This window comes from Plectrocnemia conspersa, unplaced genomic scaffold, assembly GCF_051122295.1.
Source record: "Plectrocnemia conspersa isolate PC_06_02 unplaced genomic scaffold, ASM5112229v1 ptg000009l, whole genome shotgun sequence".
Lineage (NCBI taxonomy): Eukaryota > Metazoa > Arthropoda > Insecta > Trichoptera > Polycentropodidae > Plectrocnemia > Plectrocnemia conspersa.
The window spans coordinates 17,233,964-17,256,994 of record NW_028277173.1 but is presented as its reverse complement, the minus strand read 5'-3'; the positions used below and the strand labels follow the sequence as shown (position 1 = coordinate 17,256,994).

The window sequence follows — 23,031 nt, the reverse complement described above, 5'->3', positions numbered from 1 at the left end:
CGAGCGAGCGAAAGGGAATGTATCTCATTGTACGCGCCTATTGAACATTAACATAATTTATTTTAAATTTTAAATTCGAATATATTGTATTATTATGTCTTTTATAATTAATTAAAACACACTATAAACATTTATATTTATGCCTTTCGCCTATTTTGCCATTTTTTTGGATTATAACACTAATTTATCAATTAAAACTAACATAATCACTTTGAGATCTTTCATTGTTACATATGCTTATTTGTAAATTAAAAAAATAGCACTGATTTAATTGTTTGCGAGTCTTAAAAACTATTTTTTTATTAGTTTATCATAAGCAAGGGTAAATTCTGAATACCATACAGAAGTTGGTTAGTTATCATTGAAAATTCTAAGAATTTTACGAATGCGAGAGATACAAATAAAATGTTTATATTATTGTATGACGAAATGTCAGTACTTATCAAAATATTAGTTAATCGTCATCCTTCGCGTTTCGCAATATTATATTAAAAATATATATATTTATATATCATATATATATAAAAAAATATTGAACCAAGATAAACAAACTATTGTTTGATTTTATAGCGTAGGTTAAAATACTCTTCTTTAGCATTTTCAAAGATCAAATTTTTGTTCAAGAGAAAAAATAATAATTAGATAGTTAATTGATAACCTATATTATATAGGGCTTAACTTTTTAATTTAAGTATCTACCATGTCTGTGAAATTTATTAAAATTTCCATTTTATTTAATTTGGTGTAATCATCTCACTTCTGCGATTGGAATTTCAATAACCTTATAATTGTAGTAAGCCTCGCCCAATACCGAACCTTTTTAAAAGGCAGCAAAACGTGGCTGTGTTTTAAATTAGGGATATCCCGATAATTAAAAAGTCGAGAAACCTTGAGTCAGATAATAGTAGAATGTTCGCTGTGGTCTTTAAAATAAGTGTGTATACCTTTAACGGTATAAATTACTGAAGGGGAAAAGGCGCAGTCTACAAGCTTTTTCGTCACACCGCGTATGATTATCACGAGTGAAACCTTAAGGTCTCACATACCAGGATCGTCGACCGCACCGTCCTCGTCAAGGTCAGTGGTAGTCTTGGTTTTGGGTGGATGGTGCTGCTGATGGTTCAGGTGATTTTTCTTGGTGTTCCTCTGAGACCTCAGAGGAGTCGGAGTTCTTTTATGGTGAGAATCTCCATAACGCGGAGCCCCCCTCAGCCTCCTCAGGAACGGAAACCGACTGCAACAAGTATTTGTATTTAATTCAATTTATATAAACATTCTAAGAACTCTATGTAATCTATTAATGGTATATAATGCATGTGTTGAAATATAATAAAAGTCAGTCAGAGGAAAGTTAATTTCCGCCTGCATCGAATTTCCATCGAAAGGTTAAGTTTTGTGTTGTATGATTATAATAGAAAGATGAGATTTTCATATATTGACAGTTTGCGATCTCAGAAAACGTACTGTTGCAAACGTTTCACGCGCAAAGAACCGGTCATGCTCGCAACCGGTAGGTGACTGAGCATCTTAATAAATTTATTCTTCTCACTCGTACGTTCGCTTTCTGTTTCTGTCTCCATACAAATATACCGGTCTTTTTGACCGATTTGTGTTTATTTTTTGGTCTAGGTTACGGGTTTAAATACTTAATTTTCGATGAAGAAAAAAAAGCATTTTTAAATCATGTTTTTTTTATATTTTAAAAGATACTCATGATGCATTTAATTTATAAATATGTATGATTTTATCATCATTATAAAATACTTTGAAAAATGCGACATCTCTCGACCACTTAAGGTAATACTGAATATATATGCTATAAAATTAACAAGTCAGGTTGCAAACCGTGATTGCATATTTGATCGATAGTAAATAATTATATTTTAAATATATTCTTTAAGTATATTGTTTAATTTGCCATTTCTAGTATTTTAGTAGTTATACAAATATCAAAAGACTTAAAAATGTATTTATTTTTTGTTAACTTTTAAATTTAGCATATGTTAGCTTCATTATCAATCAAAATGTATCATGTTAAGGTACTAAAATACATCATTACAACATGTTTGTGTAATTAATAACACAATGATTCTATTCAATTGTTGTTTTTTTAATATTATAAAATTTAAAAAAAAAGATATTATTCAACTTTGCTTTGCTAATAAATTTAAAACTGATTAATACTTGAACATATGGTGCATATTAAATTCATCGTAATCTGATTTTTTTGCTCTGGATTATTATTATGAATTTATAAAATAGGTAACATAAATCTGTATCAACATAGTCAGAAAGATGTATAATACTTTCTTCAATTGAATTTTTTTATTGTAGTAAAGAAAATTCATATAAATATATTTATATAGGTATTTTCACAATATGATTATATGGGCACCCCGACAAAGCCGCGCAGGACAATCCCGCGCCGTCATAGCCGCGCAAAGTCAAAACAAAATTCATTTTATAACATGGTTTTTATTTATTATTAATTACAAATATATATAGGGAAATGGAGGCGTCTCGCTACCGCTCGCGCCGACTTTCACTGTAGAACCAAACAACCTAACCTTTTTTTAATGATATTGTATCGATTTATTTTCATTTCGGTATATTTTGTAACTGTCCAGCATCATCCAATCTATGACTAACTGTTCAAAAAGCGAATCACTAGTGATAGAGCTGTCCACAAAACAAAATAATTAGAATTAAAAAAATCATTTTCTTTCATTTTATTCAATTTTATAATTTTGATTTGCGCGGCAATGTCGGCGCGGCTTTATCGTCGCGGCAATGTCGAGGTAGTATTGCGCGGCTATGTCGGGGCGGCTTAGTCGGCGCGGGATTGTCCAGCGCGGCTTTGTCGGGTCCCCGATTATATGCATAATAATAGTAATAATTAGTAATACTATTCTATCATGTAATTGAATATTTGTGAAAAATTAAAATCGAGCTTAGTTACAGTAATACGTATGTAGATGTAAAAAAATATAGAACCAATAACAAAAAAAAAGCTTTAAACATATCTGCAATTGAAATATTTATAATTTTGTATTAAGCTTTTACGGGATTTCTAACTTATAAAGTAGAGCAAAAAAATCATTTGTATATACTATGTATCATAGTTGAAATAAATCAATCATACAAATAATGATTTATTAAGTATTTATCAAAAAGTTTGACCTTTATGATGCATTAGGAAAACCTGTCAAGTCATGACGGGTAAATTAGTAATAAAAAAATAAAAATGAAATAAAAGTAATAAAATGAGAAATGGGAAATAATGTTCTGTACTTTTAACGATGAAATCGATGAATAATAAAAATATTGACGCAAATGAAACTTGAGTGTTATTTTAAATGCACGAGTGTATCTTATATTTTTGCTTCAAGTATTGTTTATAAAATAATATAGAGTTATTGCAAATTAAATATAAATTATTTACTGTGATTATTCAAAGGTTATGTAATCGTGAAAGCAAATTTATTTTTTATATAAGTTCAATGGTGCACTAAGTTTTATTTGAGTTTTACTTTATTATTTTATTTAATTTTAAAAATTAATTCATATATAAATAAATTAATATAACATAAAAAGGTGAAAAAATATATCTATTTATGAATCACTGAAAATGTGACAAATAATGTGAAGATTCAAGTACAACTAATTTATGAAGCTCTAAAATAAGCAGCTATTTTCTAGTACAAAGTAAAATAGTAAATATTTAATTAATTGTTTAACACCTGTATAAAATTTATTTTTATATTAATCATAATAACACCATACCTTACTTATATTTATTTTTGATTGTATGAATGATATAAATATAACCTAATATTTAACCTTTTGGATTCCTCTTCAACTTGTGGCGGAGCATCGTCACAAAGCTCATCTTCGCTTCCTTGCAACACCGTATATCCTTCCAAAAAGGCACTTTCATCCGTCGATTTGTCAAATGCTTCCTCGGGTGTATTTTGAACTTCGTCCGTCGTGGTAACTGAACTTTTCTACGTAAAAAAAATACACAGTTAATATAAATTAAACCAATAAAACTTATGTCTATATTCAATAAAGTTAAATATCTGACGAATTAGTCAGTCAGTCTACAGAATAATTCACTCGGCAGCTGCCACTCGAAAAGCAAAACAAAGTAAAGAGAACGAAAAAATCAACATGGTTAAACTTTATTTGAAACAAATCATGCATATGTACTATGTTTGATTCTATCGTTAGTATATGAGAGTATATAAATTGATTGAACATTTAAAAATTAATAGGAGGATAAATTCTGATGAAAGAGGTATAAGCTCATAGATGTAGATACATAATATTGCTATTAGATATTATATAATTGGACCATTCGGAGAAAAATTGTTTTATTGAAACATTCATTGGAATGTACCAATGTTTAATATTTCATAATACTAATAAATTTTATCGTTATTTATCATAATTTTGTAAATGTGCTAAGGATTTTAGATGATTTTTACAATGATATATCAAATGACTTTTTTCATCAAAATAACTTGAAATATGCTTTAGTTTAATTATTTACTATCTATGATTATTAAAGTATCTGGTACTAAAAAATGTTTGTACATTTATGGAAAAAGCTTGATACAAAAATATTTGTGTAGCATAAATAATTCATTGGCAGCTAAAACATATTTGTTATTTTACGATTTGTTTTACTTAAATTATTATATTATAATATAAAAGGTAAACTACGAGTTATTAAATTTTTAAATGGTAAACCAATTTATAGACAACATAATATGTATTATTAAAATAGCAAGCACTTGAAGTAAATATAATAAAATATAAATTATTTAGGTTAATTCGAATCTGACCTGAAAACGAAGATTGTTATTGATTAATTATTAAATTTTCTAAGCATGCGTCATATTTTAAAATTAAGTAAATACATGCATGGTATGATCATTTAAGATTGAAAACCATTTTAGGTCACACATAAGTCTTTTTATATTATGTTTGTACTTAATAATGCAACACGTATTCAGTGCAATATTTCTAAGATACTCCGTTGTACTCTGAATTAATATTTCCACTTCGCATTATGAATACAAGTATATATGAATCTAGATTTTATTTAGCCGATGGCCATTGAGTGAACCGGTTTCCTACTTTTCTGGAGGGATACCTCAATTTCAGACAACCGGCCGAGAAGCTTTTGTTCCAGACGAATACAGCTCTTAACCGGATATTGCCAACCCTCCGTTTGAGAATGAAAAGATATTCTATTAACTCTGTACTATATATTCTATCAAAATTCAACATCCTTTTATTTATTGAAATTTAAGGTGAAAGCTTAAATTAATGTCAATAAATAAATATAATAAAATCACTACTATTTTATCTTTAATATGATTTACACACGGGTTATTAAAGTTCAAATATTTTTTTATCGGCACATAAAAAAAATACATTTTAGATATATTTATCTCAAATGTATGCATTAGTTTATATACGTTCATTGTGACTCAAATAAACTAAACTTTCTATGAACATATTATTGATATAGTATAAACCGACAGCTGTTTAAAAAAAAGTATAACAAAGACTGTTTAAATAAACTGTTACTGAAAAGTGTTAAATTAAAATTTTAAATATAGAAACGCAACATCTTGTAATAAATACAGTTAATAAAAATACTCACAATCATCTATAGTTTATGAAGTGAAAGCATTCAAAACATTTTTGAGATTTTCAATGATAGTGATAATATGATAATTTAGTTAGAGATTTATATAAATAAAAATTAATACTAATAATTTTTCATTCATTGCATTGAAATATAAATTAAAAGAATTATTTAAAAAAAATCTAAATTTACTGTTAAATAGTGTAAGGATAATTAAGATAAGAATTTATAAAATAATGTGAAATAAAATAAATTTGGAAAGCAAAATGAGTTAAAAATTTATATTTTTTATAAAAAAGCAGGCAATAATAAATTTTGTGTAAGATTATAAGATATCCTAATGTGTGTTTATGCTACACACAATTTATAAAATTGCCTAATACATAAATTAGTAATGAAACACTTATATTAAAACTATGTCTACATATTAGTGGTTTGATAGCGTAATTCCATTTTTATTTTTTAATATTGTATAACATAAAACAATTCATAAAAATCTGTCCTGGTGATCTATTTTTATAACAGCAATTAACAATACAGTAAAATTTTGTTATGTTATAAAATTTGAAAAAATTCAATGTTCAGAAAAATCTGTGTAAAATTGTATTTTGGTAATTTGCAAAAATAAAAATAAGATAATAATAATATCTACGCCACTAATAATCTAATTGGTAGTTCAAAACCCTACTGTTATACTTAATTTAAGTTTGTTCATTTAAACGCCAAATATGTTTTTTTTATAACTTACTTTTGAGTTGCGTTTTGCAAAAGTTTTGAAAAATAATATTTAACATAATTTTAAATCGTTCCTTTACATTCTATGTATTAGGCAATTAAAAAAAATATGTGTATAATTTATTTAATCTATTCATATACAGAATGGCCACAAAAGCACTGTGTTTAAAAGATCGCATCTTTTAATCAATACTGAAATATCTGATTATTAGCTTAGAAGATACGATATTTTTGTGCCTACTCTGTACATAAATACATACGTATGAATTCCTAGAGGATATACTAAACGACATATTAACGTGTTAGGACGCAGTATTCATATAAATAGACGTAAATTCAAATGTGGTATTTACAGGTGTTGGATGCAAGGGGCTCTGAAGGACGCTGAGGACCAAATCGCCTGGTCTGGACACTCCTGTACCCTAAACACATTAAATTTTAAATATACATTACGGAATAATTATATTAAACGGCCGGGTACTTATTTGCGTGCTTTGCGGTCGTTTGTAATACCAAGGGTCAGTCCTCAAGAGAGAAATTAGACAATTGAAATTTTCACCTACAAATGAAGACGAACACTGAGTGCTTTATAATATTATTGACCGCTATTCGAAAGCTTAAATATAGGTTACGGGTTTCAAATATATTTAAAGCATTTTATATTAGATGAACATGAAATACCTTTAGAACAACTTAATATTTATTTCTTAATATATTCAATATTTATGGATTTTAACGTTACATGATTTTCAGCAATTAACTAGCGAAATTTACATGAGCTTAATTTCTAGGTAACCGTTTTATAAATAATAGTTTTGTAAGCGTCATCGTCACTGCGCAATTGATCTGAAGTCCTAACGGAAAAAGCAGTTTGCCCAAACTACTAAAACCATTGCTTCTATTGTTACTCTCTTGTACGTTGCTTTACGACTATCATTAGTATGTTTTAAACACAACAAAGTTGAGTTGAAAGTTGGTTAAACGTAATTTTATATATTACATGTATAATATTCATGTTTTGAACCGCCTGTTGCGTGAGTGAGATAGTAAAACAACCTTTAAAGGGTTGAAGGGTTTTACAAGATAAATCTGTAGCATATGTTGCTAAGATTTGAGCTCAACGGTGCGTGCCTTAAATGTCAAACACTTCCAAGATCATCTAAGTGTTTTTGCACGTGACTTATGCATATGTTAATATTTTTTGTAAATGTAAATGGAAATTATTAATATTAATATTAAAGGAATATATTTAATATGTCAACCGTCCTGGAAATAAAACTATTTAAACCGAGGATGAGATTATAATTCAAACAGGTTTTAGCAAAGTGATGATGATAATCTAATTTGACTATAAGAGTTATAAATGAAAGTCCCAAGATACAAAAAATACTGTAAATGATTCGGATATTTTTCTCCCAAGTTAAAATTATTCGAGAAGTTTGCAGAAAATGAGCGTGCAGATTTTAAATATTATATATGGCATTGAGAACTTAAAAAAAGGACGTTTTGTGTCTGATTTAGTTTCTGATCTTAGTTTAAAAGATTACAACATCTCTAAAGCGTATTTTAAATCTGAATATCAAGACGTAAGCATTTCCTAATCTATATTAATACAAAAAAATCAAAATTGTTCGTAAAATTGTGCAACAATAATTGTAGACTAGTTTTAGTGTCATTATCTAACATTAAATAAATCAATTACACATTGATTTATTTAATGTTAGCAGTTTTTATAATATATTTTTGTTATATACAATGTTTTATTTTTGACTATCTGAACTCATTTGAGTAAGCTTGTTGGGTCACGGTGTTCCTAATTTAATTTGAAATAAGAAAAAATATTTTATAATGTTTTTCCTATAAAGTACTTTTTTTAATATAATATAAAGAAGCTTTTAATTAAGCAATTTGTATATTAAAATGCAATGTATAAATGTATATTTTGTTCTATAGAATTGTGTCTGCTTCAAATATAAACACTATATTTGGAATTTGCTGCAACGGATAAAACAATGTTTGAATATGTAGCGGCCTTTGTATTGCAGCAAACTATTTCAGGCTTTTTCATACGGCTTAAAATATAAATAGAATATATAATATCTATATTTGTTTTAAAATAACATATGTTTTTATACTAAAAATAACGTTTATTCCAATAAAAAATACATAAATATTCTTACGTACTTTGAATTTAAATATAGATGCATAATGAAAACAAGCATTAAAACTGTATTTAAAGAAATTTATAAAAGCTGCTTAAGTTTATAAAGTGAATGCCAATTGCTAGAAATAAATAAACATCTGCATTTGTCTTGTATCCTATAGTTGATACATAAGTATTTTCATATGACAGAAAATAAACATATAACACTAGTTTAGTTTTGTCCTAGCCAGCGAATAGTAAATAACTCTTAAAATAAATATGATCATGTTAAACAGAGATGCAACTAAAGTGCGATAGATTTATACTAATAGATTTATAAGTAAGTAAAAATTTTCAAGAGTAATAGTTATTTAAAAAAATTACTTTCTGACTTAGATACAATAGTAAACATTTCTTAAAATGTAAAAATATTACTCTAAAAATTATAAAAGATTATGAAAATCCTATTTGCTGGTGGAATTCTAACAAAAATTAATTTTCCATCCTAGCATTTTTAGTTAAAAATCAACGATTATTTAATGCTGGAAATAATATTTATTTACCTAAAAGAAATCGGTTAAAAGGCGAAACTGGAGAGTTGATAATTTTTTCACATTATTATTTAAGAATCTTAGGACTGAAATATGAATTGCTAAGTAGTACATTTTGAGGTATTAAAATAGCTGGGAAGCTCTGGTTTTGAATTCTTTCTTTACTTAACTCTTTGTAAGGCTCAAATAAATTAATTTTTTAATTGTTGCGCCAAAGATAAATTTTAAATTTTTTTTTAAATTTGTCTAGCCATTAAATAATTTGCGAATAATTTCTTTGCCCATTTTACATATTTCTGCCTTTGAAGAAAAACTAAGGAAGTCATTTTTTTTTACTGGTGAAAGATTCTGGATTTTGCAAATATTTAATTAGTGACATCAATGTCTGGTTTTTCGATTATATAATTTATCTTTAATTGCCCGTTGAAATTTAGAGCTTAGCTTAGAATCAAAATTTAGGCCACTTCAACTGGCAATAATAATCGTGAGACAATTGTTGCTACTTTACAAAAAAATATAAAAATACATTTTTGGATCATATAAAAAATAACCCTAAATCAGAAGCGGGTTTTTAGATCATCAAAGCAAAGATAAAACCGCCGGCCGGGCAAAGTAATAGAAAATCGCAAAAATTGTTGATCATTAAAATACTTCTGATCTTTCGAGAAAGTATGCATATTTAAAAAGATCTAGCACGAACACCTTCATGTGTTTTCTTTTATTACTTAAGCAAAAATTAGATGAGTTCGAGTGTTTTGTTAATATTTTTTTGTCATTCTCAGACCCTATTATGCATATTAGGCATGAATTCTCCATTACTTATGCAGCGTTATAAGAACGACAGTGGCCGTGAATCTTTCAAAAATATTCATACAAAAAAAAATTTTAACAATAAAAAATTGTTTATAAAATTTCTCGAGAAATAATTTTCGAGAAGACACACTAGTCTAACCTGAGTTTAACTTTAATATCAAATTGGGCTTAGTTTTTAGAGCTAATTTTAAATTTGTAAGATATAGATTTTATTCTAAAGCTTTTAGAGTTTAAAATAAATAATATGCCCTAACAATGGAAGATAGCTGAAGTGATTATTATACTAAAGCCAGGAAAATCGTTTAATTTAGTTTTTTCATCAAAGTAGTCAAATATTTACAGAGGACGAATAGAAGCGTCATAAACCTGATATTTAATTAATTAAATGCACGTTTGATAGGATGAACCACAAAAATAAACATGACACAAATATAAAAAATAACGTATTCAATCGATGCAAACTTCCACGACGGCCTTGAACCCGTATTCGATTAAAATAAAACAAAATACCTTTACAAACATAACAAAATACCCTGGCCCATTTGGTGGATAGGATAAACTACAAAAATAGAAATGACATAAATATAAAAAATAACGCATTTAATCGATATCAATTTCCATGATACAGGCCTTGAACCCATATTCGATTGCACCACGTGCCTTGCGTTTATTCATTGTCCGTTAATAAAAGATATGTTTTTTTAAAAAGAACGGCTCGATCGCCTAATAAAAGTTTCAACGCCCAATTATCAGACGTGTGCTACAAGTTCCAATTTACCAAAACCTTGAAAACAATCCGTGTGTTGTGTGTTGTTGCCTTTCAAAAATCATGGGGAGTTCATTATTAGAGTATAGCTTTTTCCCTATTATCATACCACAGTATCGGTCATTGTTGAAAATATAATTTGACCGGTCACAACGAAGCATTAAGCGAGTTTAACCTTGACAAAAGCGAGGTAAGAAAAAAAATCGATTTTTAGTAATTAGTTTCAAGTACAAGGTATATATGTACATATGTGACATCCGTAAAATTGCATACCTTGGATTTTTCAATCATATACTAATTTTTGCTAATTAAATATGTATGTTTACCTGGTAAATGTTTCCATAGCTGTGTCTCTGCTGTTTGGGCACGATAGTGAGATTCCTGGATTGCCTGAAGAGGGTCTCTTGTTCATCTCGGTTCATCTCTTTGGCGATCAGGATCGGAACTATCTCCAACATGAGTCCCCTCTGACCTCAGGCCCCATTACTCACCCTAACACAAAACTGCGAGCTAGCGCAACATTATTAAAAAAAAAAATATTCATCAGTTTATATTATAAAGAACTTGTGAAATAAGATTAGATAAACGCCCTGTAAAAAATACACAAAGACATTATTATTATAAACACTTCGGCCTTACATTTTTATCATAGATAAATACATATGTTTATTTGATGCCAAACCTTCATAAACTGTATTATATACATACGTATATAATTATTACTAGTAAATAGATTAATAAACAATCACAAGACAAAAGTAATTTAACGTGAAAATAATATACATGTATCATATTAGGGTATGATGTACAGAGTGGTGAAAAACAAATAATAAACAATCACTTGAACTGTAAATGCTACGACATTTTTTAAAAAACCGTCTTGCTATTTGCTTCAAGTTTTATGCTAGAATGTTTTATTTCAATTCGCAAAATAAATTGGGTTATTTAAATATAGTTTCACAGATAACTGGTATACAAATAGAGCAGTTATGTTCACTCTTAATACGTACAATAATAAACTGCTCTTATATAAACATTCAGGTTTCTACCACAGGTTTAAAAACAACACTGTTATTAGTAAATCTAAGAGCATTAAACTTATATTCAAACCATTTGAAATGCATATATATTACAACAATGGTAAAATATCGACATCATTATCAGAAAGTGCATTACCTATAAAATTGTTTACATTACGAACGATATTTTAAAAGACAAGTTACCTACTCAAGGCAATACTCAACACTTATCAAAACGATTTTTCTTATTCTTATTTATAAGCAATAACATAATTTTGCTAGTTCATAAAGTAGGCAATGAATTTCAGCAGAATTTTCTCATTTCGAATTTTAAACAAACACTACAAGCACAACGTTATGCTTGCACTACAATCTCTAGAAGTTGTCCGAACCAAAGTTCAACTGAAGTCGGCCAAGGTCGCCGACTTCCAAGTAGCGGCCACACTGCTACAAATTTCATATGCCGTCCTGACGGCGGGCGTGAATGACGTACGCACGGCGGCTGCTGTCATGTACAGCTGACATATTTTCGCGCGATCGAAAAATGTGCCAAATAATCACAATTTTTAAATTGTCATATTATTAAAATTACGTTACTGATAATTATAAAAGTTTGTGTGGGCACTCACGATAACAATATCAGTAAAAACTTTTCGGTCGTAAATATTCAATTTACGCAACATCTTTGTCGGCTTTTGTAAAATGCCACAAGGCATAAAAATTATACTTCAGAATACGAACACTACATCTGTGACTATTCTAGAATTTGTCGCCATCGATTCTAAACAAGAATTCATTATTGTGTGACATTTATATAAACCGATCTATAAAAATACATAAGAATATTCGAAAGGATTTTTTTTAACAAAATCTAGTACCACTAATTATTTAATTTTATATGAAAAAAATATAATAACGATATGTATTAAAAGAATATACTATAAAAATATAATTAATCCCTTTTGGTGCCCTAAAATATTCAAAGATGTCAGTTAGTCTGTTGAAGTGCTCGATAAGCATGTGGTATTATAAATTGACCACGTGACCACGATGCAGCACTCGACGTGCGTGTTAACCATAGGACGCCTACGCACATACTAAAATTGAACCGAGCTACTCGTTCTATCTCAGTTTGCGAAAAACCATATCAGTATCTCTCTCACTCTCGTCACTTAACACGCGAGAGAGCAAAAGGGGAAGTATCTCACCACTCGCGCTCGAAAGAGCAGCTCCGACTTCGGTCCGTTTGCCGACAATGTTTGGAAGCGCTCGAAGCTGGTCAAGTCGACTGAATTACCCCTCACTTTATCTCCAGTTCTCGGTAACCTCGGACAACTTCCGAGAGATTTTAGACCGAACTTGACCGAAGTAACCCACTATATTCTCCGTCCTTGGCCAACCTTGGCCAACTTCTAGAGAGTGTAGTTTAGGCATTAAAACGATTGATATTTATAATGTTACTGTTACCTTGTTTAATTTTTGAAAATTAAACAAGGACTAAATACTATTTCTTAACGTAGGTACATATACAATTTTGGGGGTGTTTTAGGTATATATTTTTAGTATACGAAATTCGATTTCCAACGTGTGGATGCATTTCTTCGTCGGTGCACGTATACTTGGATAATAATTTAGAGGCGCTATGCCACAAAAGCCCTCACGTCATACGGGCATTAGTTCGATGGTATCGCGGGTGGACGAATCGATTTCGATGTATAAAATATGCAAAGGCCAGTATAAACTTTGGTAGTTGTCTGGTCCCTCGTGTTGGCATGCGATTGCCATTCAATATGAAAACCGAAACGGACAAGGACATCGCCGTCTAGTAATTGTCGTCTGTGTGAACTAGACCCTGTCCTATTTACCACAAATATAAATTTTATAATTTTGCACGATTATAAGTTCTATCCAAGACATATTTGATCAAACAAAATTTATATGTATTCGAGTCTAAAATTACGTCGGTAATGTGCGAAAAGTATTTGCACATTTCTAACGTAATCAGATAATGCAATATTGCTTAAATAAGAGAATGGCATAAAACACTTAAATCAAAGTGTGTTAATGCAAAATAAAAGAGTAATTACGTCATTTTACTAATTATAATATATTTTTCAAGCGTAATGTTTTTCTAATGAAAGTACAGAGGCAAATACTAGCTAATATCACTCAACGGTGAGAGTAATTTTACAATCAGAAAAGACCACGTACCATTTTAGTTACTTTGTTTCGAACCCAAGTTGACAACTGTTCTAGAATCAGTAAGTATCTCATTCAGATTTTTAATTCAAATCTTAATCACAGACATAGAAGATCTTCATTTGCTTTCCGGATTTTTTTTAAATTCGGGTCAACAACAAATTCAGAGACGTAAAAATCTGATCCGCAGAACTAAACCTAAGATGAAAAATATGTAAAGGTACCAGTTAATACCTATAATGAATAAAATCAATCCCATAAACAACGGAGAATTAATGACGCAATATTGCATAATTTTGGAAGATAGGTGGGAGAATATATGCCATAATAAATCGCGTTCTGTTCTTAGTACCACTTGAGTATAACTTAAGTGGTGTGAACGCCAATTTATTATAATCGTTTACTCCTCAATGTGTTGAAATATCACGAGTTTTAATATAGAAAATAAACTGTGCAAGTCTTAAAAAGATGCGACTAAAAGTTCCAGTGGAACCAAAAAAATTCTTCATAAATTGAGTTAAACCAATTACATCAAATTTAATAATAAATAGAATAGATTCCGATCAATAATATTAGCCGTTGAATATAAAGGTTATAGACTATTCTCCTAACCGTTTAGTTATTGCTTATAAGCTGCTAGTAATAAACCTAACTATTATAAATAAACTACAGAAAGTAATATTTTCCTGACTCATGTTTTCTGTAGTCTCTAAAGCAAATTAATACAGACTATGCTGTCCAAATAACTTGATTTATTCTTTAAAACCAAACTGAAGGAATTCTACAGTGAATATAGAACGTAAAAGTAAGTAAATAATAATCAAACTTTCATTTTAAACATATTTTTAAAACATTGCCACTTGGCTCCCACTCTACACATATTATTTATTATAATCTATAAGCTATCATATAAAAGAGATTCAATATAATGAGATAAGTTCAATGTCATTAAAAACTGCAAAATATATATAAAAAACACCTACACCATTTTGAGTGATGTACGTAAAAATAATGTATGAGAAAAAATTACGATATAGTAAATGCAACTAAAAAATCTTACAATAACTTCATTTCGATGAATAGAACACAGTTTTATAATTTTCCTAACCCTTAGAGTAGTGACCTAATTTATACAAATTTATTTCAAAGTAATAAGTTTTATTGTTCTGATTTATTTATTTCACTACTTTTTTGTATAAATATTTTAATTTAACTAATTAATTTTAACACTTTTCAATTACTAAATTTTGTAAATTTCTCTTACATATTAATTAAATATTATTCTGGTTTTGTGTATTATGTTTTTATATCAATTCAGAGGCTTTCAATATGTTTTATAAAATTAATTTAAAATATTTTTTGTTATGATAATTTATAAAAAAATATTATTTAATTAAATTTCCTCAGTTAAATATGTATGTAAATATATAGCTATCTGGGGTACCTTGAAACAGTGAAATATTGACCACCGTACATGTACGGCGATAATCTTCAAATTGAGTTTTTATTAAATTTACATTTAAACTTATGATATTCGCTAATTATTTTTAAGAATCTAATATATGGTACGCGCCTTTATATAATTATTTTAATATAAAGCAATTAATATTAGTGATAAACAAATTAGATATTGTCTCGCATTGCTTCTCGCTTGTTTAACTCGAGCTTTAGCATTTATACGCTAAGTCTGATATATCCGATTTCACATACTAGATTTCCAAATAACTTAATAACAATCGGGGGTGTAGGAGGAAAGAGGTATTGAGACGACCACAACAGAATATCATATTTTAGGTGTAATTATACCAAGTTGATATATGACCCTTTAATAAAATAATAATTCTATACAAGGTGTTTGATTTAAATTTTCTAACATTGATAAAGTACTTTTATTGTATGTACAGAAACGAATACGTGTTTTGTAAATGTTTTTAATTTTCAGTATATGTTTTTAATCATTATTAATATTTTTTTATATACTTATACAAAAAAATATTTATAGTATAATAGTTACATAATAAACAGCTATAGACGATTTTTTTATAAAAATTAAATAAAATCAAAGATTAACATATTTTCTATGTATTGTTTGTTATGAAAACTATCTACAAAATAAATGTGTAATGTAAATGATTTTATAGCAATCAACTATTTAATTGCAATTTGTCATAATCAGAGTGTCATATACATATAAATTTTAATTTAACTATTTTTAGATGCCAGGTTAAATTACGCTAATAATAGATACTTGATTCATTGAATGAGTCACTTTGTGTACTATTTTTATTATGCAAAATAATATCAAATTACGAAAGCGAAATATCTTCTAAAATTGCTCAATTCAATTATGTACAAGCTACATAATTTACTGCTCATTGTTATCAAGAAGAGGTTTAGGTACACTTGTGAATAGAAAACATTGTATGAAACTGGTATCAATATATATATATATATATATAATTATAATATACAGGTTGATACAACATTCAACTTAAATCGAAATTAACTGCTTTAAGTAATATCCCTTAAAATATAATTTAGGTTTGTTCTAAATATATACTCAAGAAGTTTTGTATAAGAAAGGATAATAAAGAAAAAAGCATTCGAGAAACTATTTGTTCGTTGTAAATTTGATTTTTCACTACTTATAAATATAAACTGAAGAAGCATAAATGAAACAATCCACATTACTACTTCTTAGTATTTACTATTTTATAAAGTGCTTGGAAATCTAACACACTTGTGTAAATAATGGAGCGAATCACAAATAATATTCTAATTTATAATAAAAACATGGCGCATTTAATAGTCCGATTGCGTATATGTCATATAAATGTCAAAATTATTCATCGATAGTATTATATAACATAATATATGATATCACATTAAGACCTACAGAGAACTGTTAGGCAAACCAGTAAATAACAGTATGGTATCACTCTAAAAAATGCGATAGTGAAACTTAATAAATTAATATTATATTAAATAATATATACATATGGTGTCATTGGAACATGTTTTACTGTACATATATTAAATAAAAAAAAACACTTGGTCTATTATTATTTTCACGATTTTTTTAACACGATCACAATATTAATTTATCACTTAATTACGTACAGCAGATGTTCTCAAATCCAAGTTATATAGATTCGTTTGCGCGCGTCACCATTTCCGACCCCGTGTTTTTTTATTTAGTTCAACGTTACTTTTATTTGAGAACCGCTGCTTTATGCGTATTTTTAATTTAATATTAATTAGATTTGTTGGTTGAATTGCGAGTTGCGGTTAAAAATGTAGCTAACGTCCGCGAGCGCTCTCGCCAGCGGCCCGAAACCAACTGTTGGATTAGACGGGGACGCGAAACGTTTTCAGGGGTCGTCAACTTTCACGATTGCCTCGCGCAGGGTTGATGGTTTTTCTACCCCTCCCGGAAAAATAAGCTTCATGTCTTGTCGCTGCTTAAATGGGCGTAATTTAATTTGTACTATCGGAACGAATTTTGGTTAATAAATAAATACTTTTATGATAAATTATTGGTTATGGTATGCTTAATAAGATAGTGGTATAAAAGAGGAAAATGTATTCCTGAAAGCTCAATTAAATATGAACGTATTTCGTGTTCTTAAAAAAATTGTATGGCCTAAGGATATAAGAGTACATATTAAAATATTAATTGAATAGTAGATACTTATTTATTTATTTGAAAGAATTAGTATTAATGTCATCACAAAGAGATTTAATAATGTTATTAATTTTAATGAGGGTTATAAGATAATATTTTTATTGTATTGTATTTTACGCATTTTATAAAAATACAGATTGTAAGATTAATAATAAAAAATAGAAAAACATAGCATTAAAATCTAATATAAGTGAAATGATATATTTTTATTAATGCTTCTATATCTCATTAATTGCTCAGTAAGGATCGAAACATATCAATAATAATGTTTTGTAAAAACAGTGTCTTATAAAATCTCATACTTCCTCAATTGGTTTTGAATATATGAGCATATACAATATTTTTTCAAACATACATTTTAATGTAGTTTTTTATGAATAAAGGTGCATTGTATCTTATTGTCTATTACTATTACCAATAACTAATAACATTGTCTGTTCAAAACCATTAAAATTTATGTATCATATATTATATGTATATTAGATAAAAAAATATCTTTCAAGTGATATTTTACACAACAATAATATTTTACTATACAATAAAAATAATATATTGTAAATGATTCATTTTTATCGGCACAGATGCAAGCTTTGTCTAAAAAATTACATATTTGCTAAGATCAATATCATTGGTTTATTTGAAGAAAATGACTAATGTTTGTATATGATCTCTAGGTGAGAACAATGAAGCGCCGATGTACAAAGTACAATTTATTTGGATTAACAAATTGTATCGTAACAAATTTATATATTCACAAAATAGTTACCAAGCGTATAAAAAGTAAGGTGTCTTTTGGCGTAATCTGTATTTTAAGGTGAGTAAAAAAAATAGTCTCGCTATTAATGAACGCAAAATATACAAAATAAAATTTCTATGTAGTCTTCAACACTTTTGTCCATGGAATCTGAACATATTGTCTTACATCGCTTTTTTAACAACGCTTTAAATCACTGGTGTTTTTTGCCGAAAATGTCATATAACAATAATGGAAGTCCACTAGGTTTTTAATCGATTTTAGCTCAAATATGATTATTGTATAGACATGCGTGTATCCTAATGAAAAAAACTATGCTATTGTATATGTAGTAAATTTAAAATACCCAGAGTCGCCGAGAGTAAACCCGAGCCCTGGGAAAACAATGATTCCGGGCCTCATGACAAAAATGGCATTTTATACATTTTTTTACATTATAATATAATTTCTTGAATACGTACGGGCTAGCCTTTTATATGCTACAAATAAGTTGCAATATATTTTCTGATATCATATTTAATGCGAAATATTTTAATTGGGCATTAAAAATTATTAAAAATATCTACTCATAATATTAGTATTTACCTAATAATTAGTCGTGCTTTTTTTGCTGCTCAGTGTTGCCATATAATGAATTTCTAGTCTAAGTCAAAAGCAATAAAATTGTGTCATCGCGGCGAAAACGCTCGATTATCAAGCGTTTATATTATGATTTTTTATAACAATATTACGAATGAGAATCGAATAAAGCACATATAAACCGAATTTTGACCAATAAGAAAGCACAAAAACAATTATCCCTTCTCAGAAGTGAAAAATTCACGTCAAAAGCAATAAAATCGTGCCATCGCCGTCACATTGCGATGGCGCCGACACGATTTTATTGCTTTTGACGTGAATTTTTGCCTTCCGAGAAGTGATAATTGTTTTTTGCGCTCTCATATTGACCGAAATTCGATTTGAATTATTTTGTAATGTACTATTTTTATTATATTAGAAATCCATAGTAATATCGGTAAGGATAGGTATCATAGTGAAATATAGAAATGCAGACAAATTATGGAACAATATGTGAGATGCGATGTATGTCTGTACTTATTCTTCTGCTTATTTTCCCTTGACAGATAAGTTGGCTTAGGTTGTATTTTGGACTTAGCTTAATAAAAGTTCAAAAACTATAATTAGTTTTAAAACTTTTATTAGGTTATGTTTGAGTTTTAATAGCAAATGAACGTTTCGCCACTGTCAAATTGAGTTTCATAGACATTTTGAAGCAGCATTTTAGCGCCTATCAGTTAAATTATATTTTCGCTAGTAGAAATAAATATATTAGTAAACATTTGGACTTAAGTGGTGAAAATATTACTTTACCAAAAAATACACATCAGATGTAAATAAATAATAAAAGTATGTAAATATATAAATTGCTTCATATAAAAAAGTTGAAAAAGGTGAAAAGTTAATAGCACCTGCTAGATAATTTATATTTTCACTGGTAAAAATATATATCTACTAGTGAAAATGTATTCCAATATGATTTTACTAAAATGACATATTTTAAGACTATTTTTTTAGGAATAACCACATGATTTTCTTTGAGGAATAACCATATGAAACTGAATGTATTATTTATTTATTTTTCTGCATTAAATCCAGTTGTCAAATTAGTTACAATATTTATGCTAAATTATAAGAAGCATCTGTTCAAAAGAAAAATATTTGTTGGGAATTTTTATTTATACAAATTCAGCGTCAATTGAGCTTTACTCATATGTCAAATAAAAAAGAAAATAATATTGATGGAAACGCCATTATTTAGATAATCAGTTACATTGGGACAGTTGCCGGAACTCCACCTTTGACCGACAGGCTTCCTCAGAAGTAATTATGCTCCCAGAGGACCTGTATCACACCCTTCAAATATAAACTGCAGCCCAGATGCTTAATTAACACTTCGCCTCCAAGAGAGCCTGTGCTTCCCAGAGGTACCAAGCAGTCACTGAGCGACTTGAACCGCTAGAGTTTATGTGAGCAGTATTCTAGATCTTCATAAAATAGTTCATCACAATATTATTACAGGCTTAAAAACTACACCCAGTACATGAGTTTTACTATGAAGAAAGTTGTTGGTAAAATATCATAGCGTCGAATTTTAATCCCATTTTCATTAAAATTTTATACAAATAGAAAACGTAGTGAATAAAAAAGTTAGATGTTAATTATAATTATTATATTACTAGTTAACTCCTATTCATTGGAGCGAGGTAGCTCGCTCGTACTTAGGTACGAGATAAAAGCAAAATGCTTATTGGATATTAAACTATCATTCAAAAAATGGTATTGATTTTAGGAACTTATGATTAATAAACATACAATTACTTTATTGGTGTATTATATTTAAATGTATGAATATGCTGTAAAGCTTCCGATGCAACATGATAGACGTAAGCCAAATGCGTTACAACGGGGTAAGCAAAATCAACACTTACTAAGTAAATAGTAATGCAACAGACTGAAATCAAAGTCTGTAAATCAATATATTTTAATAATTAAAATATAGCATTAGAGCTAACAAATAATGAATGTCATTATGTACGATCTAGTGCGATTAATTACCATCACAATATTCATCCGTGAGGTTAAGAAAATCTAGGAAAAGTTTATCTGTGATGATTGATAGTAATTGATTATAATATATAATAATCACTAATTCTGATCTTCCAGATACTAAAGAAATTAAAATACAATGGGATAGAATTCGAACCCCAGGATTTTTGGTGTTTGTCACTGATTATTACCGCTACTCTATTATGCTGTTTATACATACAAACGTATTAAAGACTGTATATTACCTAAATATGTAAGTTGTAGATCCGTATTAAATACAAGTCGTATACAATGGACTAAAATTGATAAAAAAAAAATCAGATTAAAAAACATTCGGGAATAAAACTTTGGAACTAGCTATTAAAACTGCTCTGGATAAAGGTAAGCAAATTAGTGAAATTTGTTTGCCTCTCGTGCCTTTTTTAGTGTAATAAAACATAACAAAATAATTTAATATAATGCATATTTTTTTATTTAAGTTTAAACTACATAAATTTATTATATCAATATTACTTTATAAATTTGTTAATATACTTAATTGCAAAATATATTATTAAGCGCTTATATTTATAAATTTACTAATTATGTTTCTCATTTCAGTAATTGAAATTTCTAAATTAGCTTTTTAACGTCATCAGTGTTATGCCAAAACCGCCAATAAATATTTCATGAAGCTCCTATTGTTCATGTTGAGGTTAAATTTTAACGTAGATCTATTATTAGAATATAATAATAATAACCGCTACTGTAGATTTAAATAAGTTAAATATGAGGTTAAAAGCCTGATCTTTTTTAATACTTATGCAAACATTTGCATTCTTTATTTTAAATACAAATGAAGGTATCCATTATTCTTTTACCTTAACATAAAATGTATTTTTTTATTATAAGTTTTTTTAACATAATTATAAAAAAATGGATAGCATATTATAAAGAAATAGTTTATTCTGTATAACAAATGTCGCAGACTTTTGTGTTACATATAAACTATTGTAGTATATCATATTATCTATTGTACTGCCTGCCTGCCTCATTTATTATTCTTTCTATAAATACAGATGCTTTTAAGTTGCTTAAAAAAATACTTAGATGCAAGAAAGTAAATCAATTTAACATGAAATTTGAAACGTTCGTAATTTAATATATTTATATGGTTACACCTTAGTGGAAAACATTAACTTATTTGCGTTTATCGGTTAACTTTCTTAACAAATAAAAACAATTATTTATTGCTGAAATACTGAAGGCACAGGTGACATGTTCCTATTTACTGGTTAATTGGGACAGTTTGCTTGTATCTGGTATCGATTGCTAAGGTTGCATAAATAAAATAGAGCTTTATTTTTGTTAGACTCTATGTGCTTATAAATACAAATAATTATTTTTTTAATAAAATTGTTATGTCTAAATTTAGTGAAAATTTACGAGAGAAAAATATAAAAAAAAATATATTTATCATTACTTAAAATTACTCATAAGCTAATTAGCAATAAAATACATGATCAATCTCTCTGCGACCAGTTGCTATGTGAGCAACACATATAAAATTAAATTTGATTTACAAATTATATGTATATACATAAATAAAATATACATGTATGCAAATATGTGAATTTGCCTTCCATGTATTATTCCTAATTAGGTGTATGTGAAGCAACATTTGAATGATAAACACGAGGTATCTAGATAGAAATTCTTAAGGTAATATGGGTCGAAGCAGCGTCCCTTGGAAAGTTAAACAAATATGACAAAGTCCGAAACGACGTTTTATTTACAAAGGGAAAATCGTTATGGTGTTGAGGCGATGTTGGTAGCCATTAACTGTTAGATCATCACCTGTAATTAAGGTCAGGGTCGAGATGTATAATTGAAGGTGTAAATATCAAGCCAGTCCGTAAGTTTATGCATGTTTGTAAAAAACTTACAATAAAATAAGTTACTTATGTTACAGTACATCTAGTTATTGTAACATTTCAAAGTATATATTTATTAGTTTTCAGTCAATCGATAACAGTCGTGTGCAAGAGAAAATTTTATGCAAAGCATCTGAAGAATATTTTTTTTAGCTGATGAAAACATAATTCACACTAGCCAATATCG

General features: G+C 28.2%; 1 protein-coding gene across 12 annotated transcripts in view; it reads right to left on the bottom strand.

Annotated features, from left to right (window-relative positions):
- The window catches only part of LOC148232089 (potassium voltage-gated channel subfamily KQT member 1-like), a 157,055-nt gene that overhangs the window by 49,258 nt on the left and 84,766 nt on the right, over positions 1 to 23,031 (bottom strand). The window contains exons 1-5 of one of the 12 annotated variants that reach the window (XM_088193743.1): positions 16,882 to 17,227; positions 10,994 to 11,257; positions 6,748 to 6,816; positions 3,841 to 4,004; positions 1,047 to 1,234 (exon numbers count right to left, since the gene is read on the bottom strand). The exons of 1 other annotated variant lie outside the window; for it this stretch is intronic. In XM_088193743.1, coding sequence (XP_088049869.1) covers positions 1,047 to 1,234; positions 3,841 to 4,004; positions 6,748 to 6,816; positions 10,994 to 11,125 — 553 coding nt within the window. In that variant the 5' untranslated portion in view covers positions 11,126 to 11,257; positions 16,882 to 17,227. Of the gene's footprint in view, positions 1 to 1,046; positions 1,235 to 1,464; positions 1,516 to 3,840; positions 4,005 to 6,747; positions 6,817 to 10,993; positions 11,258 to 16,881; positions 17,228 to 23,031 lie in introns of those variants that run through there. 10 more of the 12 variants (XM_088193744.1, XM_088193745.1, XM_088193742.1 and 7 more) reach the window with 10 other exon arrangements.